General features: G+C 46.7%; 1 protein-coding gene across 9 annotated transcripts in view; it reads left to right on the top strand.

The window, feature by feature from the left end:
* Positions 1-17,783, top strand: part of PCGF5 (polycomb group ring finger 5) — a 351,904-nt gene that overhangs the window by 178,498 nt on the left and 155,623 nt on the right. For 5 of the 9 annotated variants that reach the window (XM_063961667.1, XM_063961672.1, XM_063961663.1 and 2 more), the window contains one exon: positions 9,672-9,985. In XM_063961667.1, coding sequence (XP_063817737.1) covers positions 9,874-9,985 — 112 coding nt within the window. In that variant the 5' untranslated portion in view covers positions 9,672-9,873. Of the gene's footprint in view, positions 1-9,668; positions 9,986-17,783 lie in introns of all 9 variants that reach the window. The other 4 variants (XM_063961666.1, XM_063961665.1, XM_063961664.1 and 1 more) reach the window with 1 other exon arrangement.

Raw genomic sequence — 17,783 nt, 5'->3', positions numbered from 1 at the left:
CTCTGGTAGGAAATTTTGTAGTGACATCATAGGATTTCCCTATGTATTGTAATGTAGAAATGACTAGCCCATCACAACTCCTGTAAATATAGATAATTATGTGCATGTAGTCACTGCTATAGAGTAGCTTGTAAACTCCCCATTACCTCAGAATGGGTCATGCTGAAGTGTCTATCAGGTACAAAATGCTCTGTTTCTGGACTTCCCTCTTAATTTATGCTTGCAGTCACCTGTCTTGAACTAGTAAATTGACAAGAAGGGTATTTCAGCGGTATCCGGATGATAGAAATACAGCGTCTAGTTATACAGTCAATAGATAGACACCATATGTTAGACAGACATTAGGTCGACAGGGTGAAAAGGTCAACATGAAAAAGGTAGACAGTACAAAATGTCGACATGAAAATGGTTGACATAAAAAAGGTAGACAGGTTTTTTTAAAATTTTACATGTATTTGGACTTTTTCATACCTTCTCTATCCATGTTGGCATAGAGTTGGTTATAAACCTTGTGGCGAGCGCAGCGAGGGGATGCCTTTTCTTTAATTGGGGATCCCAGATGAGAAAATGATCCACACAAACCCCAAAAATGCAAAAAAAAAAAAAGGGTCTACCTTTTTTTTGTCAACCATTTTCATGTCGACCTTTTGACTGTCTAACATGTGTCTATCTATTGACTGTCTAACCAGATACTGTCTATCTGTTATACCACACCCATTTCAACACAGATCGTTGCAATAATAAATTATGAGGAAACTCTGGGAGCAGAGTATTTTGTACCTGATGAAATGACGCACAATATATCGTTTGGTGGTTTGTAAGATTGCACAGTGTGTAGATCGTTTGTCCAGGCGTTCAAGGGAAATCAGGGAGACCATTGCCCAGCTATGGACTATTTTTTTATTTTGAGCCAGATTTCACAAGCTCAGTCATATAACTGAATAAAACAAATAACTGGTTTCATTTAATTTATTTATTTTTGTTGTAATACATCTCTATAATCTCTGCTTTCAATTTTACATAAATTAAGAAAAGAAACAATGATAAATCTTTTATGGTAAAACTTGGTGTAAGATTTAATCAGGTCATACACTTATCTAAACTTTTGCTGCCTGGGGGAAAGCCGTTCTGTGTCTCAGTGGGCGGGGACTGTGTGGTCTGTGCTTAAAGTAATGAAAATTCCATAATAACAGAATGGCTTTACATTAAGATTTTTGCTTGTTTTTTTTTTTTTTTAAGTGAGCTGTGATAACAAGTAGCTAAGGTTCTGCTGCAGCATGCATTGCTGCGAACAGGTTTTGTCAAGTGTAGAAATCTAGTGGAGTTACTGTAAATGACCCACAGTGGCTTTTGAGTGATCAGCTATTACAATATTCATAGTAATTGAATACAGTGAACTTTACTTCTTTTTTTTTTTTTTTTCACTTTTCCTATTATATTTGATTTTCCTCACAGTGCATGGGGTCATTTACCAGGGTGGACATGGCACATCTTGTCTATTGTATATTATGTTATGGTGATTTTTCTTAGGAACTGATTGGCTTGTATCAGGCCAGCATCTTACTGAAAACAGTATCCCACATCCTCACAATGTTATAAACCAGGGGCACACTAGAGTATTCTTGGTATTCCATTGGATCAGACCCAAGGGGAGATGGATGAAAGCATGGAGAGATAAAGTACCAACCAACCAACCAACCAACCAACCAACCAACCAACCAACCATTTTTTAACTATAATTTGACAGGATGTGCTTGAAAAATTTCAGAAACTAATTGGTTGATACTTTATCTCTCTCCAAACTTTGATATATCTACCCCTAGTTTAGTCTGAATGATGGTCTCTTAGGGTGGTATGTATTCAAGTCTTGGAAAAAGGAAAGGTGGAGAAGTTACCCATAGCTATAGGTGAAGGTGGGAGCAGCAGGGGTGTGGATCCACAAATCACTTCAACAAGCTCCAGCTTCCTACAAAGTAATGCAGTGAATCACATCATCACACCCCTGCTCACTTCACAGGTGGAGTGGGTAGGATGCAGGAGGATTGGCTCTGCCAGGAGAACTCCCCCAGAATCTGTAGTTTCCCAGAAGTTTCAGGCGAGTGAGCCAGTGTGCGGTGTGGTACAGTTTGCTGTTGTATCGAGTAGTTGATCACTAGGTCGGCAGTTCTGCATGAAGTGCTTTCAATAAAATATGGAGTTTACCATGTCCACATGAATGGATTTCTCCTGAGATTCCGTATTTATCATGGTTATATGTACTAGATACAGAAGAAAATTCAGTATTCATCATTCTGCAAGTAAGGTTTATGGAAACAAACATTGGCGGCGGAATGTAATGAAGTCTGAGTTCAGCGGCCGTGCGGGATGCTGGCCGAACTCTGAAGTTTTGAAGGGTCTGTCATTTACTAGGCATGGTTTAGCCTTGTAAATGATTGTCCCTTTAAAAACAAAATCTGAGTTCGTCCGGAATCCCGCACGGCCGCTGAACTCGGACTTCATTACATCCCACCCTATATATTGAAGCAAAATGCTACATGCACCATTTTGCTCCGTGGGCCCATTGCCTTATACACCTGTCTGAATAGACAGAGTATTGCACACATAATTAAAGAAGAGCATAGTGGGGCTCTCAGTAGGGTAGACTGGCCTTGTTGGCTTACATTTATCTCCTGAACCTAGAGCCACCACAGCCCCTGCCATAACAGTAGTTCTGACGCTGCTGACAATGCTATGTTCCTGATTCAGTAACTGCTCAAAGAGTAACAAAACATAAAGTAAATCAGTTCTGGAATCTCAGGCCTATTTGGGAGCTGTCACGATTCTCTCTCAAACTAAGTATTACTCTGCTGAATGCATAAATAATTATGCCAGAGGTTCTCAAACGCGGTCATCAAGGCACCCCAACGGTCCAGGTTTTAGTTATATCCATTGCTCAGTATAGATGGTTAAATCAAATTGACTGAGGTGCTAATTAAGTCACCTGTGGCCAAGCATGGATAACCTTAAAACTTGGACTGTTGGGGTGCCTTGACGACCGCATTTGAGAACCTCTGGTTTATGCCAATTGTCCATTAATAAGAACGTAAGAGTTCTGCTGTATTTCACATTTGTGCTAATACTGCTTACTTATTTAAGCAAATAAGCTGTGTTGTGTTGATATTTAAGTAAATAAGGAACTGTAAAGTTAGAAATCTATTTGATTGAACCTTTATTTAAACTTTGAATGAAAGAAGCATTATAACTCTAAGGAGGAGTACATACCTGAATGATGTTGGATTGATACATCATTTCCAGCCAAATCGAAATGACATGTCGGCCGGATTGTACAGAGTGTACCTGCAGTTTGCGCTCTCCTGCAATTGCGTGCGATTTCTTCCGGTTGGCCACGCTTCACGGCTAACTGGAAGATCTGTGACCCGGTGCATAGTAATGAAGGACGGAACAGTTGTCGTTCAATCCTTCATTACATCGCTCTGATGTGTTTCCACGGATATGACATACTGGCCCGTCGCTGGCATATCAACCGCGTACACATTGTTCTGGTGTGTAGACGGCCTTAAATTAAAATAAGCACATCAATGTATTTTATATGAATGTTTATTCTGAATTTCTCTGACGTCCTAAGTGGATGCTGGGTGCTCCGTAAGGACCATGGGGAATAGCGGCTCCGCAGGAGACTGGGCACAACTAAAAGAAAGCTTTAGACTAACTGGTGTGCACTGGCTCCTCCCACTATGACCCTCCTCCAGACTTCAGTTAGAATCTTGTGCCCGGCTGAGCTGGATGCACACTAGGGGCTCTCCTGAGCTCCTAGAAAGAAAGTATATTTAGGTTTTTTATTTTACAGTGAGATCTGCTGGCAACAGGGACTAAGAGGAGAAGAAGCGAACCTACCTGACTGGAGGTAGCTTGGGCTTCTTAGGCTACTGGACACCATTAGCTCCAGAGGGATCGAACACAGGACCCGACCTCGATCGTTCGGTCCCGGAGCCGCGCCGCCGGCCCCCTTACAGAGCCAGAAGCAAGAAGTGTTCCGGAAAATCGGCGGCAGAAGACTTCTGTCTTCAACAAGGTAGCGCACAGCACTGCAGCTGTGCGCCATTGCTCCTCATGCACACCTCACACTCCGGTCACTGATGGGTGCAGGGCGCTGGGGGAGGGGCGCCCTGAGGGCAATATAATACACCTTGGCTGGCAAATCTACACCATATATAGTCAGGAAGGCTATATAGGTGTAAAAATACCCCTGCCAGAATTCCAGAAAAAGCGGGAGAAGTCCGCCGGAAAAGGGGCGGGGCTATCTCCCTCAGCACACTGGCGCCATTTTTCCCTCAGAGCTCCGCTGGAAGGATGCTCCCTGGCTCTCCCCTGCAGTGTCAAGCTACATAAGGGTAAAAAATAGAGGGGGGGGCACTAAATTTAGGAGCAGTATATATAATATAAGCAGCTATAAGGGAAAAAACACTCATTTATAGTGGGATCCCTGTGTTATTTAGCGCTCTGGTGTGTGCTGGCATACTCTCTCTCTGTCTCCCCAAAGGGCTTTGTGGGGTCCTGTCCTCTGTCAGAGCATTCCCTGTGTGTATGCGGTGTGTCGGTACGGCTGTGTCGACATGTTTGATGAGGAGGCTTATGTGGAGGCGGAGCAGATGCCTATAAATGTGATGTCACCCCCTGCGGGGCCGACACCTGAGTGGATGGTTATGTGGAAGGAACTACGTGACAGTGTCGACTCCTTACATAAAAGGTTTGACGACGTACCAAATATGGGACAGCCGGCTTCTCAGCCTGTGCCTGCCCAGGCGTCTCAAAAGCCATCAGGGGCTCTAAAACGCCCGCTACCTCAGATGGCAGACACATATGTCGACACGGATACTGACTCCAGTGTCGACGACGATGAGACTAATGTAACTTCCAATAGGGCCACACGTTACATGATTGAGGCAATGAAAAATGTGTTGCACATTTCTGATGTTACCCCCGGTACCACAAAAAAAGGGTATTATGTTTGGAGAGAAAAAACTACCAGTAGTTTTTCCTCCATCTGAGGAATTAAATGAAGTGTGTGAAGAAGCGTGGGCTTCCCCCGATAAGAAACTAGTAATTTCTAAAAGGTTACTAATGACGTACCCTTTCCCGCCAGAGGATAGGTCACGTTGGGAAACATCCCCTAGGGTGGATAAAGCGCTCACACGCTTGTCAAAGAAGGTGGCACTACCGTCTCCGGATACGGCCGCCCTAAAGGAACCTGCTGATAGAAAGCAGGAGGCTATCCTGAAGTCTGTATATACACACACAGGTATTATACTGAGACCAGCTATTGCTTCAGCATGGATGTGCAGTGCTGCAGCTGCGTGGTCAGATTCCCTGTCGGAAAATATTGGTACCCTAGACAGGGACACTATATTGCTAACCGTAGAGCATATTAAAGACGCAGTCTTATACATGAGAGATGCACAGAGGGATATTTGCCGGCTGGCATCTAAAATAAGTGCAATGTCCATTTCTGCCAGGAGAGGGTTATGGACTCGGCAGTGAACAGGTGATGCAGACTCAAAAAGGCACATGGAAGTTTTGCCTTATAAAGGTGAGGAGTTGTTCGGGGATGGTCTCTCGGACCTAGTTTCCACAGCAACTGCTGGGAAGTCTGCATTTTTACCCCATGTTCCCTCACAGCCAAAGAAAGCACCGTATTATCAGGTACAGTCCTTTCGGCCCCATAAGGGCAAGCGGGTTAAAGGCGCGTCCTTTCTGCCCAGAGGCAGAGGGAAAAAGCTGCAGCATACAGCCAGTTCCCAGGAGCAAAAGTCCTCCCCCGCTTCCTCTAAGTCCACCGCATGACGCTGGGGCTCCACAGGCGGAGCCAGGTACGGTGGGGGCCCGTCTCAAGAATTTCAGCGATCAGTGGGCTCGCTCACGGGTGGATCCCTGGATCTTTCAAGTAGTATCTCAGGGGTACAAGCTGGAATTCGAGACGTCTCCCCCCCGCCGTTTCCTCAAATCTGCCTTGCCAACAACTCCCTCAGGCAGGGAGGCAGTGATAGAGGCAATTCACAAGCTGTATTCCCAGCAGGTGATAGTAAAGGTGCCCCTACTTCAACAAGGATGGGGTTACTATTCCACAATGTTTGTGGTACCGAAACCGGACGGTTCGGTGAGACCCATTTTAAATTTGAAATCCTTGAACACATATATAAAAAAATTCAAGTTCAAGATGGAATCGCTCAGGGCGGTTATTGCAAGCCTGGACGAGGGGGATTACATGGTATCACTGGACATCAAGGATGCTTACCTGCATGTCCCCATTTACCATCCTCACCAGGAGTACCTCAGATTTGTGGTACAGGATTGTCATTACCAATTCCAGATGTTGCCGTTCGGTCTATCCACGGCTCCGAGGGTCTTTACCCAGGTAATGGCCGAAATGATACTCCTTCGAAAGAAGGGAGTTTTAATTATCCCGTACTTGGACGATCTCCTGATAAAGGCGAGGTCCAGGGAGCAGTTGTTGGTCGGGGTAGCACTATCTCGGGAGGTGCTACAACAGCACGGCTGGATTCTAAATATTCCAAAGTCACAGCTGGTCCCTACGACACGTCTACTGTTCCTGGGGATGGTTCTGGACACAGAACAGAAAAAAGTGTTTCTCCCGGAGGAGAAGGCCAAGGAGCTGTCATCTCTAGTCAGAGGCCTCCTAAAACCAAAACAGGTGTCGGTGCATCACTGCACGCGTATCCTGGGAAAGATGGTAGCTTCCTACGAAGCAATTCCATTCGGCAGGTTCCATGCAAGAACCTTTCAGTGGGACTTGTTGGACAAGTGGTCCGGATCGCATCTTCAGATGCATCGGCTGATAACCCTGTCTCCAAGGACCAGGGTGTCTCTGCTGTGGTGGCTGCAGAGTGCTCATCTTCAAGAGGGCCACAGATTCGGCATACAGGACTGGGTCCTGGTGACCACGGATGCCAGCCTTCGAGGCTGGGGGGCAGTCACACAGGGAAGAAACTTCCAAGGACTATGGTCAAGTCAGGAGACTTCCCTACACATAAATATTCTGGAACTGAGGGCCATTTACAATGCCCTAAGTCAGGCAAAACCCCTGCTTCAAAACCAGCCGGTACTGATCCAGTCAGACAACATCACGGCGGTCGCCCATGTAAACCGACAGGGCGGCACGAGAAGCAGGACGGCGATGGCAGAAGCCACAAGGATTCTCCGATGGGCGGAAAATCACGTCTTAGCACTGTCAGCAGTGTTCATTCCGGGAGTGGACAACTGGGAAGCAGACTTCCTCAGCAGGCACGACCTCCACCCGGGAGAGTGGGGACTTCATCCAGAAGTCTTCCAACTGATTGTAAACCGTTGGGAAAGGCCACAGGTGGACATGATGGCGTCCCGCCTAAACAAAAAGCTAGAAAGATATTGCGCCAGGTCAAGGGACCCGCAGGCGATAGCTGTGGACGCTCTAGTGACACCGTGGGTGTACCGGTCGGTTTATGTGTTCCCTCCTCTTCCTCTCATACCAAAGGTACTGAGAATAATAAGGAGAAGAGGAGTAAGAACTATACTCATTGTTCCGGATTGGCCAAGAAGAGCTTGGTACCCGGAACTTCAAGAAATTATCTCAGAGGACCCATGGCCTCTGCCGCTCAGACAGGACCTGCTGCAGCAGGGGCCCTGTCTGTTCCAAGACTTACCGCGGCTGCGTTTGACGGCATGGCGGTTGAACACCGGATCCTGAAGGAAAAGGACATTCCGGAGGAAGTCATTCCTACGCTGATTAAAGCTAGGAAAGAAGTAACCGCAAACCATTATCACCGCATATGGCAAAAATATGTTGCGTGGTGTGAGGCCAGGAAGGCCCCAACGGATGAATTTCAGCTGGGCCGTTTCCTGCACTTCCTACAGTCAGGGGTGACTATGGGCCTAAAATTGGGTTCCATTAAGGTCCAGATTTCGGCTCTATCGATTTTCTTCCAGAGAGAACTGGCTTCACTACCTGAAGTTCAAACTTTTGTTAAGGGAGTGCTGCATATTCAGCCCCCTTTTGTGCCTCCAGTGGCACCTTGGGATCTCAACGTGGTGTTGGATTTCCTAAAGTCACATTGGTTTGAGCCACTTAAAACCGTGGAATTGAAGTATCTCACGTGGAAAGTGGTCATGTTGTTGGCCTTGGCTTCGGCCAGGCGTGTATCAGAATTGGCGGCTTTGTCATGTAAAAGCCCTTATCTGATTTTCCATATGGATAGGGCAGAATTGAGGACTCGTCCCCAATTTCTCCCTAAGGTGGTATCAGCCTTTCATCTGAACCAACCTATCGTGGTGCCTGCGGCTACTAAAGACTTGGAGGCTTCCAAGTTCCTGGACGTAGTCAGGGCCCTGAAAATTTATGTTTCCAGGACAGCTAGAGTCAGAAAGACTGACTCGCTATTTATCCTGTATGCGCCCAACAAGTTGGGTGCACCTGCTTCAAAGCAGACTATTGCTCGCTGGATCTGTAGTACGATTCAGCTTGCACATTCTGCGGCTTGACTGCCGCATCCTAAATCAGTGAAAGCCCATTCCACGAGGAAGGTGGGCTCTTCTTGGGCGGCTGCCCGAGGGGTCTCGGCTCTACAACTTTGCCGAGCAGCTACTTGGTCGGGGTCAAACACATTTGCTAAATTCTACAAGTTTGACACCCTGGCTGAGGAGGACCTAGAGTTTGCCCATTCGGTGCTGCAGAGTCATCCGCACTCTCCCGCCCGTTTGGGAGCTTTGGTATAATCCCCATGGTCCTTACGGAGTCCCAGCATCCACTTAGGACGTCAGAGAAAATAAGAATTTACTCACCGGTAATTCTATTTCTCGTAGTCCGTAGTGGATGCTGGGCGCCCATCCCAAGTGCGGATTGTCTGCAATACTTGTATATAGTTATTGTTTAACTAAAGGGTTATTGTTGAGCCATCTGTTGAGAGGCTCAGTTGTTATCATACTGTTAACTGGGTATTGTATCACGAGTCATACGGTGTGATTGGTGTGGCTGGTATGAGTCTTACCCGGGATTCAAAATCCTTCCTTATTGTGTCAGCTCTTCCGGGCACAGTATCCTAACTGAAGTCTGGAGGAGGGTCATAGTGGGAGGAGCCAGTGCACACCAGTTAGTCTAAAGCTTTCTTTTAGTTGTGCCCAGTCTCCTGCGGAGCCGCTATTCCCCATGGTCCTTACGGAGTCCCAGCATCCACTACGGACTACGAGAAATAGAATTACCGGTGAGTAAATTCTTATTTATTATTATTATTATTATCCTTTATTTATATGGTGCCACAAGGGTTCTGCAGCGCCCAATTACAGAGTACATATGCACATAATCAAAACAGGAAAACAGTGACTTACAGTTGAAGACAATATAGGACAAGTACAGGGTAACTAAGCATAAACGACATAGAGATAAGTTTCAAGGTGGATAAAAAAACTGCGGGATTTGGGCAGTTGAAGATTATTAAAGTAAGAAAAGGATAAGCACATGAGCGAAGAGGGCCCTGCTCGTGAGAGCTTACATTCTAAAATGATGAATGTTAATGTTATTTGTATAACAATGTATTTTGTTTCCTATCAATAGTTGTATTAGGGTGTCCTGACCATCACCTGTTTTATGCAGTGGAATTAATTCTTGTTCTCTTATTTAGCAGGAGCCTAGAGGTGTAACACACATTAAACAGCCAAAGGCAAATTGAAGCAATGAGCGTTATTTTCGTAAGGTTCATCTTGAGGACAGTCATCACGTTGATAAAAATGTGAGAAATTTGGAGAAATTTGACGCTCTTTAAATCTTGGTCCATCCTTCGGTCTCTGCCTGTGTCCAGGGATCATTTGTCTCCAGGCATCTTGTCAATGGCAGCCCAAAGAAGGTGCTTTGTAAAAGAATTCAATCCTTACATCACCTGTTATATCTGCAAAGGATATCTTATCAAGCCAACCACAGTCACAGAGTGCCTGCATACATGTAAGTGTTGCTGACAGGCAATATCCTTGTAGAACTGATAAACAAGCTTCATAGATTTTTATTTTTTTTACACTATTTCTGAATAAATTGTCATTAACTATTTGAACAGTATCTCTGTAGTGTCAAATACAACATGACTGGCTCTGGGTCATGTTTAGGATACATCCCTCAGCAGTTGTAGGACAGTCCATTTTCTTTTTCTTATTTGTGTTTCTTCTGCTTGTAATAAGTGCATTATGTCGCCTTTATAAGGACTTGCGCACAGTTAATCTTCATTCTTGATGTCATTTTTTAAATAATGTAGATTTGTAATTTAGATAATCAAATTCTAACTGGTATGTTCTTTGGATATAGGGGGTAATTCAGAGTTGATCGCAGCAGCAAATTTGTTAGCAGTTGGGCAAAACCATGTGCACTGCAGGTGTGGCAGATACAACATGTGCAGAGAGAGTTAGATTTGGGTGGGTTATTTTGTTTATGTGCAGGGTAAATACTGGCTGCTCTATTTTTACACTGCAATTTATATATCAGTTTGAACACACTCCACCCAAATCTAACTCTCTGCACATATTACATCTGCCCCCCCTGCAGTGCACATGGGGGGTCATTCCGAGTTGATCGCTCTCTAGCAGTTTTTAGCACCCGTTAAAATGCTATGCCGCCGCCCACTGGCAGTGTATTTTAGCTTAGCAGAAGTGCGAACGTTTTTATCGCAGAGCGCCTGCAAACATTTTTTTGTGTAGTTTCAGAGTAGCTCAAAACCTACTCAGCGCTTGCGATCACTTCAGACTATTCAGTTCCGGATTTGACGTCACACACCCGCACAGCATTTTCCCTGGCACGCCGGCGTTTTTTTCCGAACACTCCCTGAAAACGGTCAGTTGCCACACAGAAACGCCCACTTCATGTCAATCACTCTGTGGCAACCAGTTCGACTGAAATGCATCGCTAGACTCTGTGCAAAACAGCATCTTTCGTTGTGCCCGTACGTCGCGTGTGCGCATTGCACCGCATACGCATGCTCAGAACTGACGTTTTTTAGCCTGATCGCTGCACTGTGAACAAATGTAGCGAGCGATCAACTCTGAATGACCACCATGGTTTTGCCCAACTGCTAACAAATTTTCTGCTGCGATCAACTCTGAATTAGGCCCATGGTTTCTAAATAGTTGGACTCATTTGGATCAGACTATTTGATATAGGTTTTTTGAGAAGTGCATCATTGACTCATAACCTATACAAATAATCTACCTTCCTGTAGTTTCCCAAAGGTTAAGTGTCTCTATTGTCCCACATTACAATGCATGCATTCCAGTACTGATTCAGGTTATAAGAAAGGGTCTAAATTAATGCACACTTTTACACAATCTCCTAGTGGCACGCACCCTTTTACACCATCTCCTAGTGACACTCACTCTTACACCATCTCCTAGTGGCACGCACTCTCTTACACCATCTCCTAGTGGCACGCACTCTCTTAGCCCATCTCCTAGTGGTGCGCACTCTCTTACACAAGTTCCTAGTGGCATACACTCTTTTACATAATCACCTAGTGGCACACACGCTTTTACACCATCTCCTAGTGACACGCACTCTTACACCATCTCCTAGTGGCACGCACTCTCTTACACCATCTCCTAGTGGCACGCACTCTCTTAGCCCATCTCCTAGTGGTGCGCACTCTCTTACACAAGCTCCTAGTGGCATACACTCTCTTACATAATCACCTAGTGGCACACACGCTTTTACACCATCTCCTAGTGGCACGCACTCTCTTACACAATCTCCTAGTGGCACACACGCTCTTAAACCATCTCCTAGTGGCATGCACTCTCTTACACAAACTCCTGGTGGCAGGCACTGTCTTACACAAGCTCCTAGTGGCATATACTTTCTAACAATCTTGTGGCGGCATATAACCTATAATAAAATCTCATGGAGGCACAATGGGGCAGATGTATTAAACCTTGCACTTATCACTGCTTTATCACTTCTCCAGGCTTAATACACCAGCCCCATTATCTCTAATACAGTCTCACACGGGCACACACACTCTCTAACCCAGGGGCTCCCCACCACTATTTTCAAGTTCCACCAACAGGTTATGTTTTGTGTATTTCTCTTACGTCCTAGGGGATACTGGGAATCCATTTAGTACCATGGGGTATAGACGGGTCCACTTGGAGCCATGAGCACTATAGAAGTTTGATAACTTGTGCTCGCTCCTCCCTCTATGCCCCTCCTACCAGACTCAGTTTAGAAAATGTGCATCTCTGGAAGCTCCTGAAGAGTTTTCTACATTTATTTTTAAAGTTTTATTATTTTCAGGCAGGACTGGATGGCTCCAGCCTGCCTGCTTCGTGGGACATAAGGGGGGGGGGACGGCCCAACCCCACTAAGGGTTAATGGTCCTGACAGGACGCTAGCTCCTGAGGGAACTATTCGCAAGCCCCACCACGGCGAGCGTACATTCCCCGCAGCACGCCGCCACCCCTAACAGAGCCAGAAGAAGGAAGAGTGGTGAGTACTAAGCCGGCATCCTGGTTAGCGGGTCGCCGCCCATTATGGTGGCATTAGGGAATGGAGACGCACGGCTTCTACACAGGGCGGAATGAGTCTCCAGACTTAGTACACTGTAGTGTACACAGTACCCAGACTTGCAATACAGGCTTAAAAGGGGGCTTACTCCATTTTATGCACTTAGACACTAAGCCAGTATAAAGAAGAGCTGGAAGACTGCGCGCCATTACAGGGGCGGGGCTTCACTATGAGTAGATCTAGCAGCTCACAGGTGCCAGTTTCCCTCACTGTAGCAACACAGACGCTGACTGCAGGGATGCCTCCAGATTACCTCAGCGGTATCAGGGGGTCATAGCAGGGGGAGCATTATACTTGTGTACGAAGTCCCTAATCTAGGTACTTAGTCTGCGACCCAGCTAAACTTGGCTTTAGCGATAAGGGCACCGTGTGCTGGTTCTATCCTCTCTCTGTGTCTCTCGGGAAGGGCTCTTTGTGGGTTAATTGTGTTTTTAAACCTTTTCATGTGTGTGTGCCGTCACTGCTACAGTATGTCAGGCAAAGAGTGTGTTTCATGTAAGGCACAGTATTCCTCTTCTCTAGGGGCTTCACTAGTGTGTACTTAGTGTAGTATCCCTTCTCAAGCTAGTGGGGCGGAGCCAGCATTACTGGACTCCATTAGGGGGATGATTTCCAACATCTCTACTAAATTATCTCGTATTGAGAAAGAGACGCAATACGTAAGACAGTCTATGGCTGAGTTTATGCAAAAGGACTCAGTACTCAGACTAGCGTCTCAGTCCTCTACCATTGGTCCGCAAAAACGTACTTTGGCCCATGTCCTGCATTCTGACTCTGATAATAACTGGTCAGAAATGGAGGAAGGGGAGGTGGACATACAGATGGAGCCATCTTTATCTTGGCCTTTAATAGGATTAACTGAGTTAGGGCAGTCGGACTTAGGGGGTGATTCCGAGTTGTTCGCTCGCAAGCTGCTTTTAGCAGCATTGCACACGCTAAGCCGCCGCCTACTGGGAGTGAATCTTAGCTTCTCAAAATTGCGAACGAAAGATTTGCAATATTGCGAAAAGACTTCTCTGTGCAGTTTCTGAGTAGCTCGAGACTTACTCTTCCAGTGCGATCAGTTCAGTGCTTGTCGTTCCTGGTTTGACGTCACAAACACACCCAGCATTCGCCCAGACACTCCTCCGTTTCTCCAGCCACTCCCGCGTTTTTCCCAGAAACGGTAGCGTTTTTTCACACACTCCCATAAAACGGGCAGTTTCCGCCCAGAAACACCCACTTCCTGTCAATCACACTCCGATCTCCAGAACGAAGAGAAAACCTTGTAATGCCGTGAGTAAAATACCAATCTTCATAGCAAATTTACTTGGCGCAGTCGCAGTGCGAACATTGCGCATGCGCAATAAGCGGAAAATCGCTGCGATGCGAAGAAAATTACAGAGCGAGCAACTCGGAATGACCACCTTAATCCCCTGATGTATTGTTCTCTCTGTATTGTATTGCAGCTGAGAACAATAGATGAAGGGTTTATGCTAATAAATCATGGTGTGTCTAGGCGCAGCAGAGAAGCCAAGATAAGCGTGGCTCCATCTGTAGAGGTAGGGGAGGGTACTCTGTCGCAGGGTGTAAAGGCTCTCATAGATTCTATCAGAGAAGTCCTAAATATCCCTGATAAGGTGACAGAGGAGTGGGAGGAATCTTACTTTAATATAAAGAAAAAATCCTCAGCCACTTTTCCTGTGTCAAAGGAATGAAATACACTGTTTAAAGAACCGTGGGTTAATCCAGATAAGAAATTTCAAATTCCTAGTCTGTTATTATCATCTTTTCCTTTTCCTCCTGAGGATAGGAAAAAATGGGAAAATCCACTGATAGTGGATACATCAGTCTCCAGGCTCTCACGTAAAATAGTACTACCTGGGCCCGGTGCAGCTTCCCTAAAGGATACAGCTGATCGTAAGATTGAGACTACACTCAAATCTTTGTATACAGCTGCAGGGGTGGCTCAGAGACCCACTATAGCATGTGGGTGGATTACTCGAGCCATTGCTAGATGGTCTGGTAATTTAATTGAGGGTTTAGGCACCTTACCTCAAGAGGAAATTGTTTTATTCCTGCAACATAAAGTTGTGCTCATAAGTTTACATACCCTAGCAGAATTTGTGATTTTCTGGCCATTTGTCAGAGAATATGAATGATAACTCACAAACTTTTCTTTCACTCATGGTTAGTGGTTGGGTGATGCCATTTATTGTCAAACAACTGTGTTTACTCTTTTTCTCTAACGTACTAGAGGATGCTGGGGACTCCGTAAGGACCATGGGGAATAGACGGGCTCCGCAGGAGATAGGGCACTTTAAGAAAGCTTTGGATTCTGGGTGTGCACTGGCTCCTCCCTCTATGTTCCTCCTCCAGACCTCAGTTTTACACTGTGCCCAGAGGAAGATGGGCGCACTGCAGGGAGCTCTCCTGAGTTCTTTGCATTAGAAAGCATTTTTGTTTGGATTTTTCTATTTTTGCAGGGAGCACTGCTGGCAACAGGCTCCCTGCATCGAGGAACTGGGGAGAGAGGAGCAGACCTACTTAAATGATAGGATCTGCTTCCTCGGCTACTGGACACCATTAGCTCCAGGGGGGGTGAACACAGGTTCGTCCTGGGTGTCCACCCCCGGAGCCACGTCGCCGTTCTCCTCACAGAGCTAGAAGAACAGAAGCAAGAAGACGTCTCAGGCGGCAGAAGCCTTCAGCAGCTTCACTGAGGTAACGCACAGCACCGCAGCTGTGCGTCATTGCTCCACACACCTCACACACTCCAGTCACTGTATGGATGCAGGGCGCAGGGGGGGGCACCCTGGGCAGCGCAATAATAACACCTCAGAACATGGCAAAAAGATATATACATGTACATGTATATAAAAGAGCCCCCGCCATTTTTACACAAATTTGAGCGGGACCGAAGCCCGCCGCCGAGGGGGCGGGGCTTCTCCCTCAGCACTCACCAGCGCCATTTTTCTCTCCACAGAACGCTGAGAGGAAGCTCCCCGGACTCTCCCCTGCTTACACACGGTGAAGGGGTGTTTAAAAGAGAGGGGGGGGGGGGGGGCACGTAATTGGCGGAAAGGATATTAACAGCGCTGCTGGGGAAAAACATTTTGTGTTGGTCTCCAGGGTCATTGCGCTGGGGTGTGTGCTGGCATACTCTCTCTCTGTCTCTCCAAAGGGCCTTGAAGGGGATACTGTCTTCAGAAAAGAGTTTCCCTGTGTGTATGAAGTGTGTCGGTACGTGTGTGTCGACATGTTTGACGAGGAAGGCTCGTTTAATGTGGAGGGGGAGTGTTTGAATGTCAGGTCGCCGTCGGCAACGCCGACACCGGACTGGGTGGATATGCTGAATGTCTTAAATGCAAATGTGAATCTCCTGCAAAAAAGGTTAAACAAGGCTGAGGCTAGGGATCAGTCAGGTAGCCAGACCGTGCCTGTCCCTGTGGCGCCAGGACCTTCAGGGTCTCAAAAGCGCCCCATATCCCAGGTCGCTGACACAGATACCGACACAGATACTGACTCTTTTGTCGACTATGAGGTTGCAAAATTACAGCCGAAGGTGGCAAAGGGTATTCGATACATGATTATTGCCATAAAAGAGGTTTTGCATATCACTGAGGAACCCCCTGTCCCTGACACGAGGGTTCACATGTATAAAGGGAAAAAGCCTGAGGTCACGTTTCCGTCCTCATTTGAGCTAAGCGAATTGTGCAAAAAGGCTTGGGAGTCTCCGGATAGGAGACTACATGTTCCCAAAAGGATTCTTATGGCGTATCCTTTTCCACAGAAGGATGGGATACAATGGGAATCTTCACCTAAAGTAGACAAGGCACTGACACGCTTATCCAAGAAGGTGGCACTGCCTTCTCCGGATACTGCTTCCCTCAAGGATCCTGCTGATCGCAAGCAGGAAATTACCATGAAGCACATTTACACACATTCAGGAACTATCGTTAGACCGGCCATGGCGTCGGCCTGGGTTGGTAGTGCTGTCATGGCATGGGCAGACTCCTTATCTACGGAGATTGACACCTTAGATAGGGATACCATTCTAATGACCATTGAGCATATCAGAGATGCTGCCTTGTATATGAGGGATGCTCAGAGAGACATTTGTTTACTAAGCTCCAGAATAAACGCTATGTCTATTTCTGCTAGGCGACTCTTGTGGACCCGACAGTGGACGGGAGACGCCGACTCAAAGCGGCATATGGAGTCATTGCCTTACAAGGGGGAGGAGTTGTTTGGAGAAGGCCTCTCGGACCTTGTCTCTACTGCTACGGCCGGTAAATCGAATTTTTTACCTTATGTTCCCCCGCAGCATGCTAAGAAGGTACCGCATTATCAAATGCAGTCCTTTTGTTCCAATAAAAGCAAGAAGGTACGAGGATCGTCCTTTGTTGCCAGAGGTAAAGGCAAGGGAAAAAAGCTGCACTCGGCTAGTTCCCAAGAGCAGAAGTCCTCCCCTACTTCCGCAAAGTCCACCGCATGACGCTGGGGCTTTCCGAGGGGGGGGGGGGGGGGGGGTCAGATCAAGTGGGGGCACGTCTTCGTCTGTTCAGCCACGTCTGGGTTCTCTCACAGGTGGATCCCTGGGCAATAGAGATTGTTTCCCAGGGATACAGACTGGAATTCGAAGACATGCCTCCTTGCCAGTTTTTCAAATCGGCTCTGCCGGCTTCCCCGACGGAGAGGGAGCTGGTGTTAGCTGCAATTCACAAATTGTACATTCAACAGGTGATAGTCAAAGTTCCTCATCTCCAGCAAGGAGAGGGTTATTATTCATCCCTGTTTGTGGTACCGAAACCGGACGGTTCGGTCAGACCCATTTTAAATCTGAAATCCCTGAACCTGTACTTGAAGAGGTTCAAGTTCAAAATGGAATCGCTCAGAGCGGTCATCGCCAGCCTGGAGGGAGGGGATTGGATGGTGTCCCTGGACATAAAGGATGCCTACCTTCATGTTCCGATTTTCCCTCCTCACCAGGCGTTCCTGAGATTTGCAGTACAGGACTGTCACTACCAATTTCAGACGTTGCCGTTTGGTCTTTCCACGGCCCCGAGAATTTTCACCAAGGTAATGGCAGAAATGATGGTGCTCCTGCGCAGGCAGGGCGTCACAATTATCCCGTACTTGGACTATCTCCTCATAAAGGCGAGATCTCGGGAGAAGTTGCTGGACAGCGTGTCTCTGTCCGTGAAGACGTTGCAGAGGC

Source organism: Pseudophryne corroboree, chromosome 3 (assembly GCF_028390025.1).
Source record: "Pseudophryne corroboree isolate aPseCor3 chromosome 3, aPseCor3.hap2, whole genome shotgun sequence".
NCBI lineage: Eukaryota > Metazoa > Chordata > Amphibia > Anura > Myobatrachidae > Pseudophryne > Pseudophryne corroboree.
This window is presented reverse-complemented; position numbering and strand designations above follow the sequence as displayed.